Consider the following 18,522-nt stretch of genomic DNA (forward strand, 5'->3'; position numbering starts at 1 on the left):
GCACTGTTGGTGGGAAGACAAGCTGGTGCAGCTACTCTGGAAAACAGTGGGAGGTTCCTCAAAAAGTTGAAAATAGAGCTACCCTACGACCCAGCAATTGCACTACTGGGTATTTACTCCAAAGATACAGTAATCCGAAGGGGCATGTGCACCCCAATGTTTATAGCAGCAATGTCCACAATAGCCAAACTGTGGAAAGAGCTCAGATGTCCATTGACAGATGGATAAAGAAGATGTGGTATATATATACAATGGAATATTATGCAGCCACCAAAAAAATGAAATCTTGCCTTTTGCAAAGATGTGGATGGAACTAGAGGGTATTCTAAGCGAAATAAGCCAGTCAGAGAAAGGCAATTATCATATGATCTCACTTATATGTGGAATTTCAGAGACAAGGTAGAGGATCATAGAGGAAGAAAGGAAAAAATAAAACAAGAAGAAACCAGAGAGGGAGACAAACCATAAGAGACTCTTAATCTCAGGAAACAGACTGAGGATTACTGTAGTGGAGGGGGGTGGGAGGGATGGGGTGGCTGGGTGATGGACATTGGGGAGGTTATGTGTTGTAGGGAGCACTGTGTATTGTGTAAGACTGATGAATCACAGACCTGTACCCCTCAAACAAATAATACATCATATGTTAATAATAAAAATAATAATTAAAAAACAAAAGTTTAAAAATTTTAAAATAATATAAAAGCTAAGGCTAGGAGGAGATTTTTCAGCAGAAACTTTGCAAGCTACAGGGGAGCGGCATGATATATTCAAAGTGATAAATGGGAATAATCTGCAGCCAAGAAACTCTATCCAGCAAGGCTATCATTCAGAGTAGAAGGAGAGATAAAAAGTTACCCAGACAAAAACTGAATGAGTTATTGACCACTAAATCAGCCCTGCAAGAAATATTAAAGGGGACTCTCTGAGTGGAAAGGAGAGACCAAAAGTGGCAGTATAAAGGAATGAAAACACAAAAGCAGTAAAAGTGAGTATTTCTGTAAAAAAAAAAAATCAGTCAAGAAAAACACAAAAGAAAGAATATAAAATACAATAACAGAGGGGAAACGAATGGGTTCAAACTTAAATGACCGTCAACTTAGTATAGACTGCTATATGCATAAGAGATTATATACAACCCTAATGGTAAACATATATAAAAAGCCACTAATAAACATGCAAAGAATAAAAAGAAAGAAATCCAAATATAGCACTAAAGAAAATCAGCAAAACATGAAAGACAAAAAAAATCAGAAAAAAATCTTCAGAAACAACTACAAAACAAGTAATAAAATAACAATAAATACATACTATCAGTAATTACTTTGAATGTAAATGGATTGAATGCTCCAGTCAAAAGACAGAGAGTGACAGAATGGATAAAAAAACAAGATCCATCTATAGGCTGCCTACAAGAGACTCATTTCAAACCAGAAGACACCTGCAGACTGAAAGTGAGGAGATGAAGAAACATCTGTCATTCAAATCAATCTCAAAAGAAAGCTGGAGTGGTAATATATGGCACAAGCTAGGCTTTAAAACAAAGACTGTAAAAAATAAATAAATATAAATAAATAAAACAGACTGTAAAGAGACAAAGGAGGACACTATATGATGATAAAGGGAACAATCCAACAAGAAGATACAACTGTAAATATTTAGGCACCCATCATCGAAGCACCCAAATACGTAAAACAGTTAATAACATAAAGGATTAATTGATAATATGGTAATAGTAGGGGCCTTTAACACCCCACTTACATCAGTAGACAGATCATCTAAACAGAATATCAACAAGGAAACAGTGGTTTTGAAGGACACACTGGACCAGATGGTATTTAACAGATATATTCAGAACATTCCATCCTAAAACAGCAGAATATACATTCTTTTCAAATGCATATGGAATGTTCTCCAGAATAGATCACGTATTAGCCCACAAAACAAACCTGAACAAACTCAAGAAGATCAAAATCCTACCATGTGTCTTTTCTGAACACAATGCTGTGAAAGTAGAAGGCAACCGTAAGAGAAAATCCTGAAAGACCAGTAATATGTAGAGGTTGAATAACATGCTACTAAACAATGAATGGGTCAACAAGGAAATCTAAGAAGAAATAAAAAAGTACACGGAAACAAATGAAAATGAAAACACAGCAGTCCAAACCTCTGGGATGCAGCAAAACCAGTTCTAAGAGGAAAGTTTATAGCAATATCGGCCTACCTCAGGAAGCAAGAAAAATCTCAAATAAACAACCTAACTTTACATCTAAGAAAGCAAGATTAAGAACAACAGTCAAAACCTAAAACCAGCAGAAGGAAGGATAGAATAAAGATTAGAACAGAAACAAATGATATAGAAACTAAAAAAAACAATAGAACAGATCAGCTGGTTCTTTGATCAAAAATCAATAAAATTGGTAAACATTTAGGCAGACTTATCAAGAAAAAGAAAGAACTCAAACAAAATCACAAATGAGAGAGGAGAAATAACAACCAATACCACAGATGTACACAGTTAGAATATTATGAAAAACTATATGCCAACAAATTGGACAACCTAGAAGAAACTCCTAGAAACCTATAAGCTACCAAAACTGAAACAGGAGGAAGTAGAAAATTTGAACAGGCTCATAACCAGCAGGAATTAAATGAGTAACCAAAAAATTCCCAACAAACAAAACTCCAGGACAAAATGGCTTCACAGGCGAATTAGACCAAATATTTAAAGAAGAGTTAATACCTATTCTACTTAAACTATTCCAAGACATAGAAAAGGAAGGAAAACTTCCAAATTCATTTTATGAGGCCAGCATTACCCTGATACTGAAACCACATAAAGATACCACTAAAAAAAGAGAACTACAGGCCAATATCCCTGATGAAAATAGATACAAAAATCCTGAACAAATACTAGCAAACCAAATTCAATAATACATCTAAAAAAATCATTCACCATGGATCAAGTGGAATGTATTCCTGGTTGCAGTGGTGGTTCAATATTTGCAATTCAATCACATCAGTAAGAGAAAGAGTAAGGACCATGTGATCTTTTCAATAGATGCAAAAAAGCATTTGACAAAGTACATCCATTCATGATAAAAACCTTCAACAAAGTAGGTTTAGAGGGAACGTACCTCAACATAATAAAGGCCATACATTAAAAACCCACAGCTGACATCATCCATTTTTTTTTTAAACATCATCCTTAATGGGGAAAAACTGAGAGCTTTTCCCCTAAGGTCAGGAACAAGGGAAGGATGTCCCCTCTCACTACTTCTATTAAACATAGTACTGAAAGTCCTAGCCACAAAAGTCAGAAAACAAAAAAATAAAAGGCATCCAAATCAGCAAGGAAGAAGTAAAACTTTCACTATTTGCAGATGACATAATACTCTATATAGAAATCCAGAAAGATTGCACCAAAAGATTGCTAGACCTGATCCACAAATTTAGTAAAATCACAGGATACAAAATCAATGTACAGAAATCTGTTGCATTTCTATACACCAATAATGAAGCAGCCAAAAGGGAAATTAAAGAATCAATCCCATTTCTCTTTGCACCCAAAATAATAAGATACCTAGGAATAAGCCTAACCAAAGAGATAAAAGACCTGAACTGTGAAATCCATAAAACAGTGGTGAAAGAAATTGAAGAAGACACAAAGAAATGGAAAGACATTCCATGCTCAAGAATTTTTGATCAAAGAACCAAGAATTCCATGCTCAAATATTGTTAAAATGTCTGTACCACCCAAATTGGCAATCTACACATTTAATGCAATCCCTATCAAAATATCAACAGCATTTTTTTATAGACAGAGAACAGACAATCCTAAAAAAAAGATCCTAAATAGCCAAAGCAATCTTGAAAAAGGAAAGCAAAGCTGGGGGAGGCATCCCAATTTCAGACTTCAAGTTATATTACAGAGCTGTAGTAATCAAAACAATATTTATTGTACTGGCACAAAAAGAGACACGTAGATCAATGGAACAGATTAGAAAACCCAGAAATAAACACACAATTATATGGTCAGTTAATCTTCAACAAAGCAGGAAAGAATATCCAATGGGAAAAGGACTGTCTTCAATAAATGGTGTTGGGAAAACTAAACAGAAACATTCAAAAGAAAGAAACTGGACCCCTTTCTTACACCATACACAAAATTAAATTCAAAATGGATTAAAGACCTAAATATGAGACCTGAAACCATAAAAATTCTAGAGGAGGACACAGGCAGTAACTTCTTTGACATTGGCCATAGAAACATCTTTCTGGATAGGTCTCCTGAGCCAAGGAAAACAAAAGCAAAAATAAACTATTGGGGCTACATCAAAATAAAAAGCTTCTGCACAGGGAAGGAAACAATCAACAAAACTAAAAGGCAGCCTTCAGAATGGCAGAAAATATCAGCAAATGACATATCAGATAAAGGGATAGTATCCAAAATATATAAAGAGCTTACACAACCAACACCCAAAAAATAAATAATCCAGTTAAAAAATAGGCAGAAGACATGAACAAACATTTCTCCAAAGAAGACATCCAGATGGCAAATAGACACATGAAAAGATGCTCATCATCACTTATCAGAGAATTGGAAATCAAAACTACAGTGAGATATCACCTCACACCTGTCAGAATGGCTAAAATCAACAACATAAGAAAAACAGATGTTGGGTAGGATGTAAAGAAAGGGGAACCCTCTTACAGTGTTGGTGGGAATGCATACTGCTGCAGATACTGTGGAATACACTATGGAGGCTCCTCAAAAAATTAAAAATAAAACTACCTTATGACCGAGCAATGTCACTACCGGGTATTTACCCAAAGAATACAAGAACACTAATTCAAAGGTATACATGCACCCCTATGTTACAACAGCATTATTTATAATAGTGAAGATATGGAAGCTTTCCAAGTGTCCATTGATTGATGAATGGATAAAGTGGCATGCAAGCACATGCACCCGCACGCGCACACACACACACACGAATATTATTCAGCCATAAAGAATGAAATCTTGTCATTTGCAATGACATGAATGGAGCTAGAGAGTATAATGCTAATCGAAATAAGTCTATCAGAAAAATACCATATGATTTCACTCATATGTGGAATTTAAGAAACAAATCAAGCAAAGGGGAAAAAAGAGAGAAACCAAGAAACAGACTCTTAACTATAGAGAACAAACTGATGGTTATCAGAAAGGAGGAGGGTGGGGGATGGGTTAAATATGTGATGGCGATTAAGGAGTGAACTTCTGGTGATAAGCATCAGGGTGATGTATTGAATTGTTGAATCACTTCAAAATAATGTAACACCATGTTAACCAACAGGAATTAAAATATAAACCAAAAAATGATAAAGAAAAATAGAAAGATACTCATCTATAGTTTTCTTGTAGTGTCCTTGTCGGGCTTTGGCTTTAGCGTCATGCTAACCTCAAAGAAAAAATTAGGAAATGTGTGGGGCACCTGGGTGGCTCAGTCGTTAAGCGTCTGCCTTCGGTTCAGGTGGTCATGATCCCGGGGTCCTGGGATCAAGCCCCGCATCAGGCTCCCTGCTCTGCGGGGAAACCTGCTTCTCCCTCTCCCACTCCCCCTGCTTGTGTTCCCTCTCTCGCTGTGTCTCTCTCTGTCAAATAAAATCTTAAAAAAAAAAAAAATTAGAAAGTGTGTCTTTCTTTTCAGTTTTTTTGGGAAAAGTTTGAAAAGAAATGGTATCAGTTCTTTAAATGTTTGGTAGAATTCACCAATGAATCCATCAGATCCAGGGCTGTTCTTTGTTGAGAGATTTTTTAATCATTGATTCATTCTCCTTTAATAGTTACAGGTGTATTCAGATTTTCTGTTTCTTTGTGACTTAATCCTGGTAGATTTTTGTTTTGAGGAATTTGTCTATATCATTTAGGCTATCCAATTTGGTGGCATACAGTTTTCATAGTACTCTTATAAATCTTTTTATTTTTATAGAATTAGTCATAATGGCTTCACTTTCATCTTTGATTTTCCTACTTTGAGTCTTTTTTTTTCTAAGTTCATCTAGCTAACGGCTTGTTAATTTTGTTGTTCCTTTCAAAGAAGGAACTTTTGATTTCATTGATTTCCTCTCTTGTTCTATTCTCTATTTTGTTGAACTCTGATCTAATCTTTATTATTTCCTTCCATTAGCTTTAGGTTTAATTTGTTATTCTAATTCCTGAAGTTACAAAGTTAGGTTGTTAATTTGAGATCTCTCTTGTTTTTTAGTGTAAGCATTTATTTGTAGCTCTAAATTTCTCTCTTAGCAGTGTTTTCACTGGGTCCTATTGTTTTGGTAGGTCATGTTTTCATATCCACTTATCTATAAGTATTTTCTAATTTTTCTTTTAATTTCTTCTTTGATCTATTGGTTGTTTAAGAGTGTGTTGTTTAATTTCCACAAATTTGTGAATTTTCCAGTTTTCCTTCTGTTGCTGGTTTCTGACTTCATCTGTGGCTTGCATTCTTGGAAGAAACGGATGAACTCAAAATGTCAGTTAGTGATAAGTGCTATGAAGAAAAATAAAGTAGGGTAAGGAGAATAGGAAATGTCTGGTTTGGATGGGATGATGATTGCTCTCTTACTAGGGTGTCAGGGAAAGCTCCCCTGATAAGTTGATATTCAAGCAGAGACCTGAAACAAAGAAGGGAGAGAGCCATGTGGATATCTGAAGGAAAAGAAGGTGTGGAAGCCCTAAGATTGGCATCATGTTTGGCACTTAGAGGAAATGCAAAGAGACAAGTGTAACCAGAGCTGAGTGAGTGAGGAGAAAGTGCCAAGAGTCAAGAATCAGAGAAGTATAACTTGGGAATCATAGCCAGGTCATGTATGTTTTAAGGACTTTTGTTTTTACTCTAAGATGAGATAAACATTGAAGGATTTTAAGCACAGAAGGGACATGATCTGGCTTATCTTTTAAAGCACTCACATTGCCTGTCTTGTTGAGATTAGTGTAGTGGGACAACAGGGAAATCAGTTACAAAAAGCAATAATCCATCTTTTTTTTTTTTTCTTAACATATATTGCATTATTTGTTTCAGAGGTACAGATCTGAAGGGGGGGAAATCGGAGGGGTAGATGAACCATAAGAGACGATGGACTCTGAAAAACAAACAGGGTTCTAGAGGGGAGGGGGGTGGGAGGATGGGTTAGCCTGGTGATGGGTATTGAGGAGGGCACATTCTGCATGGAGCACTGGGTGTTATGCACAAACAATGAATCATGGAACACTACATCTAAAACTAATGATGTATGGGGATTAACATAAGAATAAAAAAATTTAAAAAAAAAACAATCAGGCAAAAAAAAATGATGGTGGCTTGGAACAGGGTAGTAGCTAGCTGTTGATTTGCAACCCTCTTAGGAGTTTCCCTGGTATAATCTGAAACTGGCATTTGTATTCAGAGGGCAAGGAGAGACGAAGGAAGAAGCAGGCCACTCCAGGTTTGTAGGTGACAGTTTGAACTTAAATTCAATGAGGCTTGTCTTGGGTGGCAGCAAGACAGATGGATCTCTGTACCTGCCCACCAGATCTTAAAAGTTTATATGAGAGGGGTGCCTGGGTGGCTCAGTTGGTTAAGTGACTGCCTTCAGCTCAGGTCATGATCCCAGGGTCCTGGGATCGAGTCCCGCATCGGGCTCCCTGCTCTGCGGGGAGCCTGCTTCTCCCTCTCCCACTCCCCCTGCTTGTGTTCCCTCTCTCGCTCTGTCTCTCTCTGTCAAATAAATAAATAAAATCTAAAAAAAAAAAAAAAAAGTTTATATGAGAAGCCTTAACTGGATGCAGCCACATATATTATACAGGTGTTTTCAACATCACATCACTATCTCAAGGCTGTGTTCTTGGAGTAGCCTCTGGAAGCAGGAAAGGTAATCAGAACCTACATTCCAAGGGGAGGGAATGAGGAGCCTTTGAGTGCCTAGGTCCAGCTCATGGGTCAGTTGGCAGTAAACATCTTTTTGATGGTGTTGCCCAACAATAGCAACACAGATGGCAAGGAATGGTTGGATTCTGGATGTGACTTGAAAGTAGGATTGGCAGAATTTTCTTAAACATTGGATATAGAGTGTCCAAAAAAATGAAGGGTAAAAGGATGATGCCCAATATTTTTGTTCTAAATAACTGGAATTATGGAATTGTCATCAGTTTAAAAAAGGGAAACTAAAGGAGTAGCAGGTTTGCAGGGAAGGGATTCAAGAGTTTGGACTTCAACATGTGAAGTTTGATATGATATTTAGATATCCAGTTGGATTTATTGAATGGGCAGTTTGGTTTATGAGTCCCAGTTCAAGGGAGTAAGCCAGACTGGAGGCATAAATTTAGGAGTTGTCAGGCTGTAGATTATATTTAAGCTATGAGACTGGTAGAAATCACCTAGAATGTGAGCATAGAGAAGAAGAGAGGCTGAACCCTGGGGCATTCCAAGACTTAGAAATAGTGGAGAGGAGTAGGACTCAGCAGAAGAGACTGAGAAGGAATGTGTAGAGTCTATTCAAGAGAATTAGGGGAGAGGAATTGGGAGTTTTGTTACAAAGTTGAGCAGAGAAATAGGGCAGTAGCTGGAAGGACAAGTTGGAGTCAAGTTGGTTTCATTAGTGGAGAAATAGCATTCTGTATACTGGTAGGAATGAACTAATAGAGAGGCTAAAATGGACTCAGGAAAAGGAAGAGACATTTGGTAGAGTAGTATCTGTGGATAGATGAGAGAGGATGCATAAAGAGAGGGATTAGCTTAGATAGGAAGACAGAATATGGGTACAAATGAAGGTCTTAAGTGGCAGATGAGATGTGAGCATATGAACAGGCTTGTCTGATTGCTTCTATTTTCCCTGAAAAGAAAAAATAGCTGAGAGCGAGAAGAGGGCTGAAAAGGAAGGAACTTCATACAACCCCCATGTAGATATTTCTAAAAGGAAATTAATTTTACAGTTATCCTATATGCCACACATACTAGGAGGTAACTACTATTATTATCCACATTGTAAGATGTAAACTGAAAGTTTAAGGAGCTTCCCCAGAGTCTCATAGCTCTTCAGTGGTGGCAGAGGTGAGACTTAAACTGTAGTATGCACAAATAGGAATTTGTAGTAAGTATAAATTGAAAAATATATTTTCAGATTTTTTTAAACAAAATAAACTAAAGTTTAGGGGTAGGATAGAGAAACTCAGTTGAAAGTAAAAGGATCTCTAAAATATTGTCATTTGGAAATGTTTCCATCTTTCCATAGTTTTATGGAAACATAGCCGTTGTGTTTTTATGTGAAAAGGGTCTCTGAAAGATCACTTTTCAACTTTCTCTATACTTAATTAAAAAAATATTTCTAGTGAGATCAAAATGTTTAGATATGATTACTCTCAGGATTAAATGATAGATTTTTTTAAAAAATTTGCTACTCTCTATATAAATCAAAAATAGGTACTGTTTCCTAAAATTTCTTGGTTAACTTTTTAAAAAACAACTTTTTTGAGTATAGGTGGCACATGATGCTATAGTAGTTTCAGGAGTACAACATAGTGATTGGACAAGTTTATACATAATGCTATGCTCACCCAAAGTGTAGCTGCCATCTGTCACCATACAACACTATTACAATATCATTGACTGTATTCCTTATGGTATACTTTTTACTCTTGTGACTTACTCATTCCCAAACTGGAAGCCTGTATCTCCAACTTCCTTCACGCATTTTGTCCATCCCCCACACCCCTTCCCCTCTGACAACCATGTTTGTTCTCTGTATTTATAAGGTTAGGCTCTGCTTTTTTGTTGTTGTATGTTTATTCACTTGGGTTTTTTTTAGATTTCATGAGTGAAATCATATGGTATTTTTCTTTCTCTAACTGACTTATAGCACTTAGCACAATATCCTCTGGATCTATCCATACTGTTGCAAATGGCATGATCTCATCCTTTCCCAAGGCTGCGTAATATTCCTCTGTGTGTGTGTGTGTGAGAGAGAGAGAGGGTGTGTGTGTGTGTGTGTCTATACACACACACATATACCATATCTCCCTTATCCATTTGTCTATCTATGGACACTTAGGTTGCTTCCAAATCTTGGCTATTATAAATAATGCTAACGGTGAACACAGGGGTGCATATATCCTTTAGAATTAGTGTTTTTCTTTGGGTAGATATCCAGTAGTGGAATTATCAGATCATATGGTATTTCTGTTTTTTACTTTTTTGAGAAACCTCCATACTGTTTTCCACAGTGGCTCTACCAATTTACATTCCCACCAACAGTGTACAAGCATTCATTTTTCTCCACATCCTTCCAACATGTGTTACTTCCTTTTTGATTTTTGCCATTCTGACAGGTGTAAGGTGATATCTCATTGTAGTTTTGATTTGTATTTCTCTGATGATGCTGAGCATCTTTTCATGTGTCTATTGGCCATCTGTAGGTCTTCTTTGGAAATATGTGTATTCAGGTCCTCTGCCCATTTTTTAATCAGATTGTTTGCTTTTTGGTGTTGAGTTGTTAAGTTCTTTATATATTTTGGTTAGTAGCCCTTTCTTGGATATATCATTACAAGTACCTTTTTCCATTCAGCCTTTTTATTTTGTTGATGGTTTCCTTTGCTGTGCAGAAGCTTTTTATATTTTTATAGTCCCAATAGTTTATTTTTGCTTTTGTTTCCCTTGTTTTAGAAAACGAGACAAATCTAGAAATAATGTTGCCATGCCAGTGTTAGAGAAATTACTGCCTGGTTCTAAGATTTTTGTAGTTTCAGGTCTCACATTTAGGTCTTTAATTATTTGGGGTTTATTTTGGTGTATGGTGTTAGAAAGCAGTCCAGTTTCATTCTTTTACATGTAGCTGTTCAGTTTTCCAGGCACCATTTATTGAAGAGACTTTTTCCCATTGAATAGCCTTGCCTTTTATGTCATAAATTAATTGACCATGTAAGTGTGGGTTTATTTCTGGGGTCTTCATTCTCTTCCCTTGATCTGTGTGTCTAGTTTTGTTTAAGTAACGTACTATTTTGATTACTTCAGCTTTATAGTATATCTAGAAATCTGGAATTGTGATACCTACAACTTTCTTTTTGTTCCTCAAAATTGCTTGAGCAATTTGGGGTCTTTTGTAGTTCCATACAAATTTTAGTATTTTCCTCTAGTTTTGTGAAAAATGCTTTTGGTATTTTGATAGTGATTGCATTGAATCTGTAGATTGCTTTGGGCAGTATGAACATTTAACAGTATTAATTCTTCCAGTCGATGGGCATGGAATATCTTTCCATTTGTGTCATCTTTAATTTCTTTCATCGGTGTTCTATAATAGGTTTTCAGAGTACAGGTCTTTCACCTCTTTAAGTTTATTCCTGGGCATTTTATTCTCTTTGGTGCAATTGTAAATAGAATTGTTTTCTTAATTTCTCTTCCTGCTACTTTGTTATTAGTGTATGGAAATACTACCAATTTCTGGGTACTAATTTTGTATCCTGCAACTTTACTGAATTCATTTATTAGTTCTAGTAGTTTTTTGGTGGAGTGTTTAGAATTTGATTAACTTTTTTAAATGGCCTTTTTCACTATATTGTAATCGGTAATTATAAAACTATTTCAACTCTATTTCTGTTTGTGCAGCTAGAAAAAAGTTACCTTTCTCTCATTTAATAGGTCTATCAGCAGCCTTTAGAAAGACAAATTGGTGATGTGTTCGAACACTCTATTCTGAAATTTTATATATAATCTTTTTCAGTTTCTTATGCCTACCCACCCCCTGGGTTTTCTCTTTAAAGATAAATGTTGGCAAGACTGAGCAAAGCATCTTAGACACACTTGACATTAAAACATAGCTGGTTTTTTTTTTTTTTTTTTTAGATTTTATTTATATATTTTACAGAGAGAGAGGGAGAACAAGTAGGGGGAGCAGCAGAGGGAGAGGGAGAAGCAGGCTCCCCGCTGAGCAGGAAACCTGATGCAGGGCTCGATCCCAGGAATCTGGGATCATGACCTGAGCCAAAGGCAGACGTTTAACACACTGAGCCACCCAGGCGCCCCTAAAATACAGCTTTTAGTGACTTTTTTTCTTTGAAATTTTATTTAAATCCTAGTTAGTTAACATACAGTGCAATATTGGTTTCAAGAGTAGAATTCAGTGGTTCATCACTTACAACACCCAGTGTTCATCATAACAAATGCCCTCCTTAACACCCATCACCCATCTAGCCCATCCTCCACCCACCTTCTGACATCAACCTCAGTTTGTTCTTTATCATTAAGAGTCTCGGGCGCCTGGGTGGCTCAGTCGGTTGAGCGACTGCCTTCGGCTCAGGTCATGATCCCGGAGTCCCGGGATCGAGTCCCGCATCGGGCTCCCTGCTCGGCGGGGAGTCTGCTTCTCTCCCTCTGACCCTCCCCCCTCTCATGTGCTCTCTCTCTCTCATTCTCTCTGTCAGATAATAAATAAAATCTTTAAAAAAAAAAAAAAAAGTCTCTTACGGTTTGTTCTCCTCTCTTGCTCTCTTCTTTCCCCACCCCCCATATGTTTATCTGTTTCATTTCTTAAATTCCACATATGAGTGAAGTCATATGGTATTTGTCTTTCTCTGACTGACTTATCTCACTTAGCATAATACACTCTAGCTCCATCCACATTGTTGCAAATGGCAAGATTTCATTCTTTTTGATGGCTGAGTAATATTCCGTTCTGTATATATACCACATCTTCTTTATCCATTCATCAGTTAGTGGACATTTGCGCTCTTTCCATAGTTTGGCTATTGTTGATAATGTAGCCTTTAGTGACTTAATTGAAAGTATTTCAAGATATTGTTCAATAAAAGTTAGTTAAGCTTCCAAGAATTTAATACGTATGTATTGTTTGTTATGTCGGGCATTTTATTTCAGGAGCCGCCTAAAGAAAGACTATGATGATTTCAGAAGACAGCCTGATCATGATAAATTTACTAGAGAACTGTGGACTACTGAAGAAGGTGAAGGAGATCCTGGAAAAGAATCTCCTAAAGTAGAAATTAGTAAGTCTGTAGACTCCACAGAACTTCTAGATATCCTGGAGAAAGATCACTTTGATTCAGGTAGTTATGAAAACTTTTCTTTAAATCAACAACTAAAACCATAAAGAAAAGTTTTAGTATCTTTTGTTGAGGTAAAAGATAATCTGGTTAATGACATGTATTGATTAGGAAAATTTGGTATATTTTGAAGTGTCCTGTGTCCTTATAAAAGATTCCTTGGAGTCATTATCATATTTCTAGGAGTTTCTGGAGCCAGTGCCTGCCTCTGAACTGTAGGCATGTCTTTGCACATTATAGACCACACATCTTTGATCTATAATCCCTCTAAATTAGGTTCATCCTCTTCTTTTTATTATTACTATTTTGAAGCACTGTTTTTGATATTTGTTTTAAATGGAACTTGACAAGTCCCTAATACTGTGAAGATTTTTTTTATGAGAAATGACCAAGATTGGTGGCCAAATGAGACCTCAGAGTGGACATATCATTCTAATAAGGAGGCTGGATTAGATTATCTGTAGTTCATTTCAATTTATCAGATTATGTTATTCTGTAAGTCTAGTTATTTTTTTTCTGTTCTAGTCAAATAACTTCCTTTCATTATATAAGAGGTTAGTGTGAAAAATCTGTGGTTAGAAAGTATTAACTTGTTGTTTTTCATGTCTTTAGTGCATTGAAAAAGAGTAGCCTCTCATCAACCCAGTTTGACCAGATATGAACATAAATTTTTTACTGTAGGAATGAATAATTAAACATCAGGAAAAGCTGAACATTTTTTATCCTTTAGAGTCTCTGAAACTAGATTAGAATTCCGGGCTTTAATTGCTGGTTTGAGTATCTATAAGAGATGTGAATTTTCCTTTGCATTTGTATTGGCAGCAGAATTAGTAGAGTTTGAACAAAAATAATTCTCTCATTAATACATAGTTGTTCTTTGGAATGGTTATGTTATCAAAATATCAAAGATCGCCTTACCTTAATTTCCAATTTTGAATCACCCTAAAGTAGATTTCTTAATAAGTTGCCAGTTCAGAGATTGACTTGCTTTTTTATAATTGGTCTTATCATTGCTATTCAGTTGCTGTTTTATTTAAACAAAATGCTTGCTTTTATAATTTTCAGATGATATGAAACTGTCAGAAGTAGATTTTCCTGTGGCCAGAAGCAAGTTGTTGAAAAAAGAATTGCCTTCTAAAGATGTTCCGAAGATACTGCCTAAAACACTTAAACGACCGTCTAAACAAACTAATTATCTGGATGATAGCACAAAAGAGCTTTCCCCAAGGAAGAAAGCAAAGTTAAGCACAAATGAGACAACAGTTGAGCATGTAGAAGGTGAGATGCAGATTGACTATTTGAATGAAGTAAGGCATACAGAGCCACTGTTTCCAGAGTCACTTGCCTCAATGGATTCAACACCAGTATCTATTCTCCAGAAAGGGACCAAACCTATTCAGGCCTTGCTTGCAAAGAATATTGGGAACAAAGTGACCTTAACAAATCAACTGCCCCCTTCCACAGGTAGAAGTGCTCCTGCAGTGGATAAACCAGTTATATCTCCTCTAGAAGCAAGCCCCATAAAGCCAGCATTGACCTCCCACAACAGTACAAAAGGTCCTTTACAGATGGTATACAAAATGCCTTGTGGCCAGTGGTTGCCCATAGATCTCCAGAACAGCTCTGTGAAGATTCAGCTGCAACCTGTGCTAGATCCTAAAACAGGAGAAAAAATCATGCAGCAGGTTCTCATTCTGCCCAAGAATTTTGTGATTCAGCACAAGGAAGGGAAAGCAGTTGCAAAAGAAATACTGCCACTTCAACAGAAAGGTACAGGACAGCATTGTTCATCTTTCCCACAGACAGCAAATGTAAACTCTTCTTTAGCATCAGTTCTTGTCAGCTCAGCAGCAACTGTTTCTAACCAACTACCTAATAGGACAGTTACATCTTTGTCAAATGTGAGTAGTGGTAGGCCACAGCCTTTGTCACCTGTAACCTCCATAAGTAACTTATTACCACCTCCAGTTAAGACTAGCCAGAGTGAGTCAGGGAAAATCAAGAATGCAGTTTCAGCAGCCATATTCTCCCAGCCCATTGCTTCATCCACCATTTCCTCAACAGTTCAGCCTCTCTTATCAGCAACAACACTAAGTGGGTCTACAAATCCTGGTAGTTCCCTCAACTGTTTTGCACAACAAACTGCTGATTCTTCTGAAGCAAAGCAAGAACTGAAAACTGTGTGTATAAGAGATTCACAGTCAATTCTTGTTAGGACACGAGGTGGGAACACTGGAGTTGTAAAAGTACAGACCAGTCCAGATCAAAATTCACCCAATAGCTTATGTGCAAGTTCAGTTTTCACTTTTGCTCCTCATCTTCAGGCATTTCTGGTGCCCAGATCAACAACTTCATCATCCTCTGTTTTTTCACCAGCAGTTGGAATGACTACTACTTCTAGTCTCCCACCTTTTAGCCAAACACCATCTTCTGTTTCCATTCCATCTGGCTTTAATCCATCAGTGGGAAAGAACCTCAAGCTTACATTAGGCCAACCTTCCTGCAGTGGTAATTTGGGCCACATGATAGATAAAGCTTCACACATGCCTTCTCCCTTGAAGTCCTCTGTTTCTTCTGGCACTCTGCTACCATCAACAGCAAATAATTCAGTAAGTGTAATTAGCATATCAACAGGAAATTTTGGACAAACCAGTGCAAATGTTATTCATACTCCAAATAAACAGCAGCAAGTAGATTACTTCACAAAAAGTTTCCCTGTTACAAGATCAGAAGCAACAGCAGCAAGTGGAGATGTGATCAGTGGGACTGCAGTTCACAAACTTATGCTTGTTTCAGCTCCATCAGTTCTTTCTTCTGGCAGTGGAACTGCAATTAATGTGACACCTGCACCAACATCTACAGGTGTTTCTGCCCAGAAATTAGTTTTTATTAATGCTCCAATTCCTAGTGGCACTTCAACTCCAACTATTGTGGCAGAACCATTAAAACAAACTCTTCCTCCCCACTTGAATAAAACATATGTTAAGACTCCAGAACAATCCCAGATAGTACTAATTCCATCTACAGTGGGAGCACCAATAAAAATAAATTCATCACCAACTGTGTCTCAGATAAAAGATGTGAAAATTGGACTAAACATAGGTCAAGCAATTGTAAATAGTTCAGGAAGTGTGCCAGCTATACCATCAATTAACATATTGCAAAATGTAACTCCAAAAGGAGAAGAAAAAAGTACCAAGGGCTATGTCTTGCCTTTGTCAACAAGTGGTAATTCAATTCCAGTAAGCTCAAATTTTGTGAGTCAAAATATTACTCCTGTTAATGAATCAGTGGTTTCTGCAACAAGAGCAGTAAACATGTTTTCAGTAACAGGAGCACATGTGTCTTTGGGTTCTCTTTCAGTGACCTCAACCTCTGCTTCGGTTGGGACACGACCTCCTGTTTTAGTCAGTGGAAATGATACCTCTTCAAGAATTATGCCTATTTTGTCAAATAGACTTTGCACGTCAAATCTCGGAAACACTGTGGCTATATCAACTGTGAAAACAGGACATCTTGCATCATCTGTTCTGATTTCAACTACACAACCAACAGTGTCTCCTAAATGTTTAACATCAGCTTTGCAAATCCCTGTTACTGTTGCTTTGCCTACACCTGTGACTATATCCCCTAAAGTACTCAACACGGTTCCACAAGTGGCAACAGTATCAGGAGCCACACGTTCTATATCTCTTTCTAAAAGACAGTCTTGGACTTCTGTCCAGTTTCAGTCACCAGGGATTTCAACTACAGTGCCAACGAATATAAACACAAGTAAACCTCAGACTGAATTGCCACCCCTTTCACCAAGTCCAGGTAAAGTAATTAATATTTCCAGTTTTGCTTCTCTCTCAAACCAGCAGATGTCCCCTGCTTTAGTAAAATCAACCTCCAGTCACAGTTGTGCTCCAGGTGGTTCTTCCATTCACACTGCTACAGCACCATCAAATGTAAATAGCGTGATAGGGGGTCAGTTGAGTGAACCTTGTATTCAGCAAAAAATAGTCATCAACACCAGTACACCTTTGGCACCTGGCACTCAGATCATGATTAATGGAACCCGGTTTATTGTTCCACCACAAGGTCTTGGGCCTGGCAGCCATGTTCTTCTTATATCTAGTAATCCAAAATATGGACCTCCCTTAGTTCTTAACAGTGGCCAAGGCCTTCTGCCTACGTCAGTAGATAACCCTGCCCAGAAGATTACACTAGCATCAAATAATTCTTTAAGTGGGCAGCCTGTGAAACATTCTCTAAGAAGCTCTACAAAAATTGTAAACTCTCTTGGGAATGCCAGTCCTCTACCCACAGTACATACAACACCACAAATCATAAATGCAACTGCTAAAATTTCTGTCCCATCTCCCACACCAACAGTATCATTGACTTCAGTAATCAAGTCTCCTCCTGCTACTCTTTTGGCTAAGACATCTTTGGTTTCTGCCATTTGCTCTACTAATCCTCCATTGCCAAGTAGCACCTCAGTATTTCAGTTAGACACATCAGTCAAAAAACTGTTGGTTAGCCCAGAAGGAGCCATTTTGAATACCATAAATACTCCAGCATCTAAGGTTTCTTCTCTCTCTCCATCTCTATCTCAAATTGTCGTATCTGCCAGTCGAAATCCTGCCTCTGTCTTCCCTGCTTTTCACTCATCTGACTTAGAGAAGCCCGATACAGCTGCATCTTGAATTTAGACTAAATGAGCCAGTTTTTAAATAATGGGGCATTGTTTTGACTCCCATAAAAATTTTAACTTTATTATACTGTTGAAAACACACTATACATAGTTATGTGTATGTTTTAATATATCTTTTCATTAGCTTGCAACAAGGCTTTGTTTTCTTGGGGAGGAAAAGATCTATTCCATTTCACTCATTGATATGAGTATGTTTTCAAAGGTTGTTTAAAATAGACATTTAGGATTTACCTGTCTGTATTGCATAAATTGAACAAAGTCAAGTTTCACTAGTTTGGAGTAAGCTAACCTTTTGCACACTTGCATTGACATGTTTCTTCTTGAATTTGGACTATTGCAGCGTGTATCTACAATATGGTATTCTGTGTCATTAGTGAAATCTTGTTTTTGTTTCTGTAAAAATATAAATATATATATATATTTATGCATTGTGAAAATGCAGTCCATGATGTAAAATTGTACATATTCCTAAATCCCTAACAACCTGTACTAAACTATATGTACAAAGAACTATGCTGTCCTATTTATGTTTTGTTTACATAATGTATAGTTTTTTAAGTATTTTAGTAATTTTGGACCAGTGAACTGTTAGCAACAATGCAGACGAATCTGCATGTAATAAATTGAGTTGCTGTATTTCTTTGAATACCATTTTTAAAGTGTGTTCTCATTCCTTTGAAAGAATACATTGTATAAAATGAAGACAGCCCTTTACAAAAAGGAATTAAGGCTGGAAAATTTGAATTAATGGCTA

The 18,522-nt window shown here is 36.9% G+C and overlaps 1 protein-coding gene across 1 annotated transcript in view; it reads left to right on the top strand.

The window, feature by feature from the left end:
• KIAA2026 (KIAA2026 ortholog) overlaps positions 1-18,419 on the top strand; it is a 160,904-nt gene extending 142,485 nt beyond the window's left edge. The window contains exons 7-8 of the mRNA XM_034988021.1: positions 12,885-13,072; positions 14,135-18,419. Of these exons, the coding sequence (XP_034843912.1) occupies positions 12,885-13,072; positions 14,135-17,760 (3,814 nt within the window). The 3' untranslated portion in view covers positions 17,761-18,419. The remainder of the gene's footprint in view (positions 1-12,884; positions 13,073-14,134) is intronic.
• The last annotated feature ends 103 nt before the right edge of the window (positions 18,420-18,522 follow it).

This window comes from Mirounga leonina, unplaced genomic scaffold, assembly GCF_011800145.1.
Source record: "Mirounga leonina isolate KUSES-001 unplaced genomic scaffold, KU_Mleo_1.0 Mir_447, whole genome shotgun sequence".
Taxonomy (NCBI): Eukaryota; Metazoa; Chordata; class Mammalia; order Carnivora; family Phocidae; genus Mirounga; species Mirounga leonina.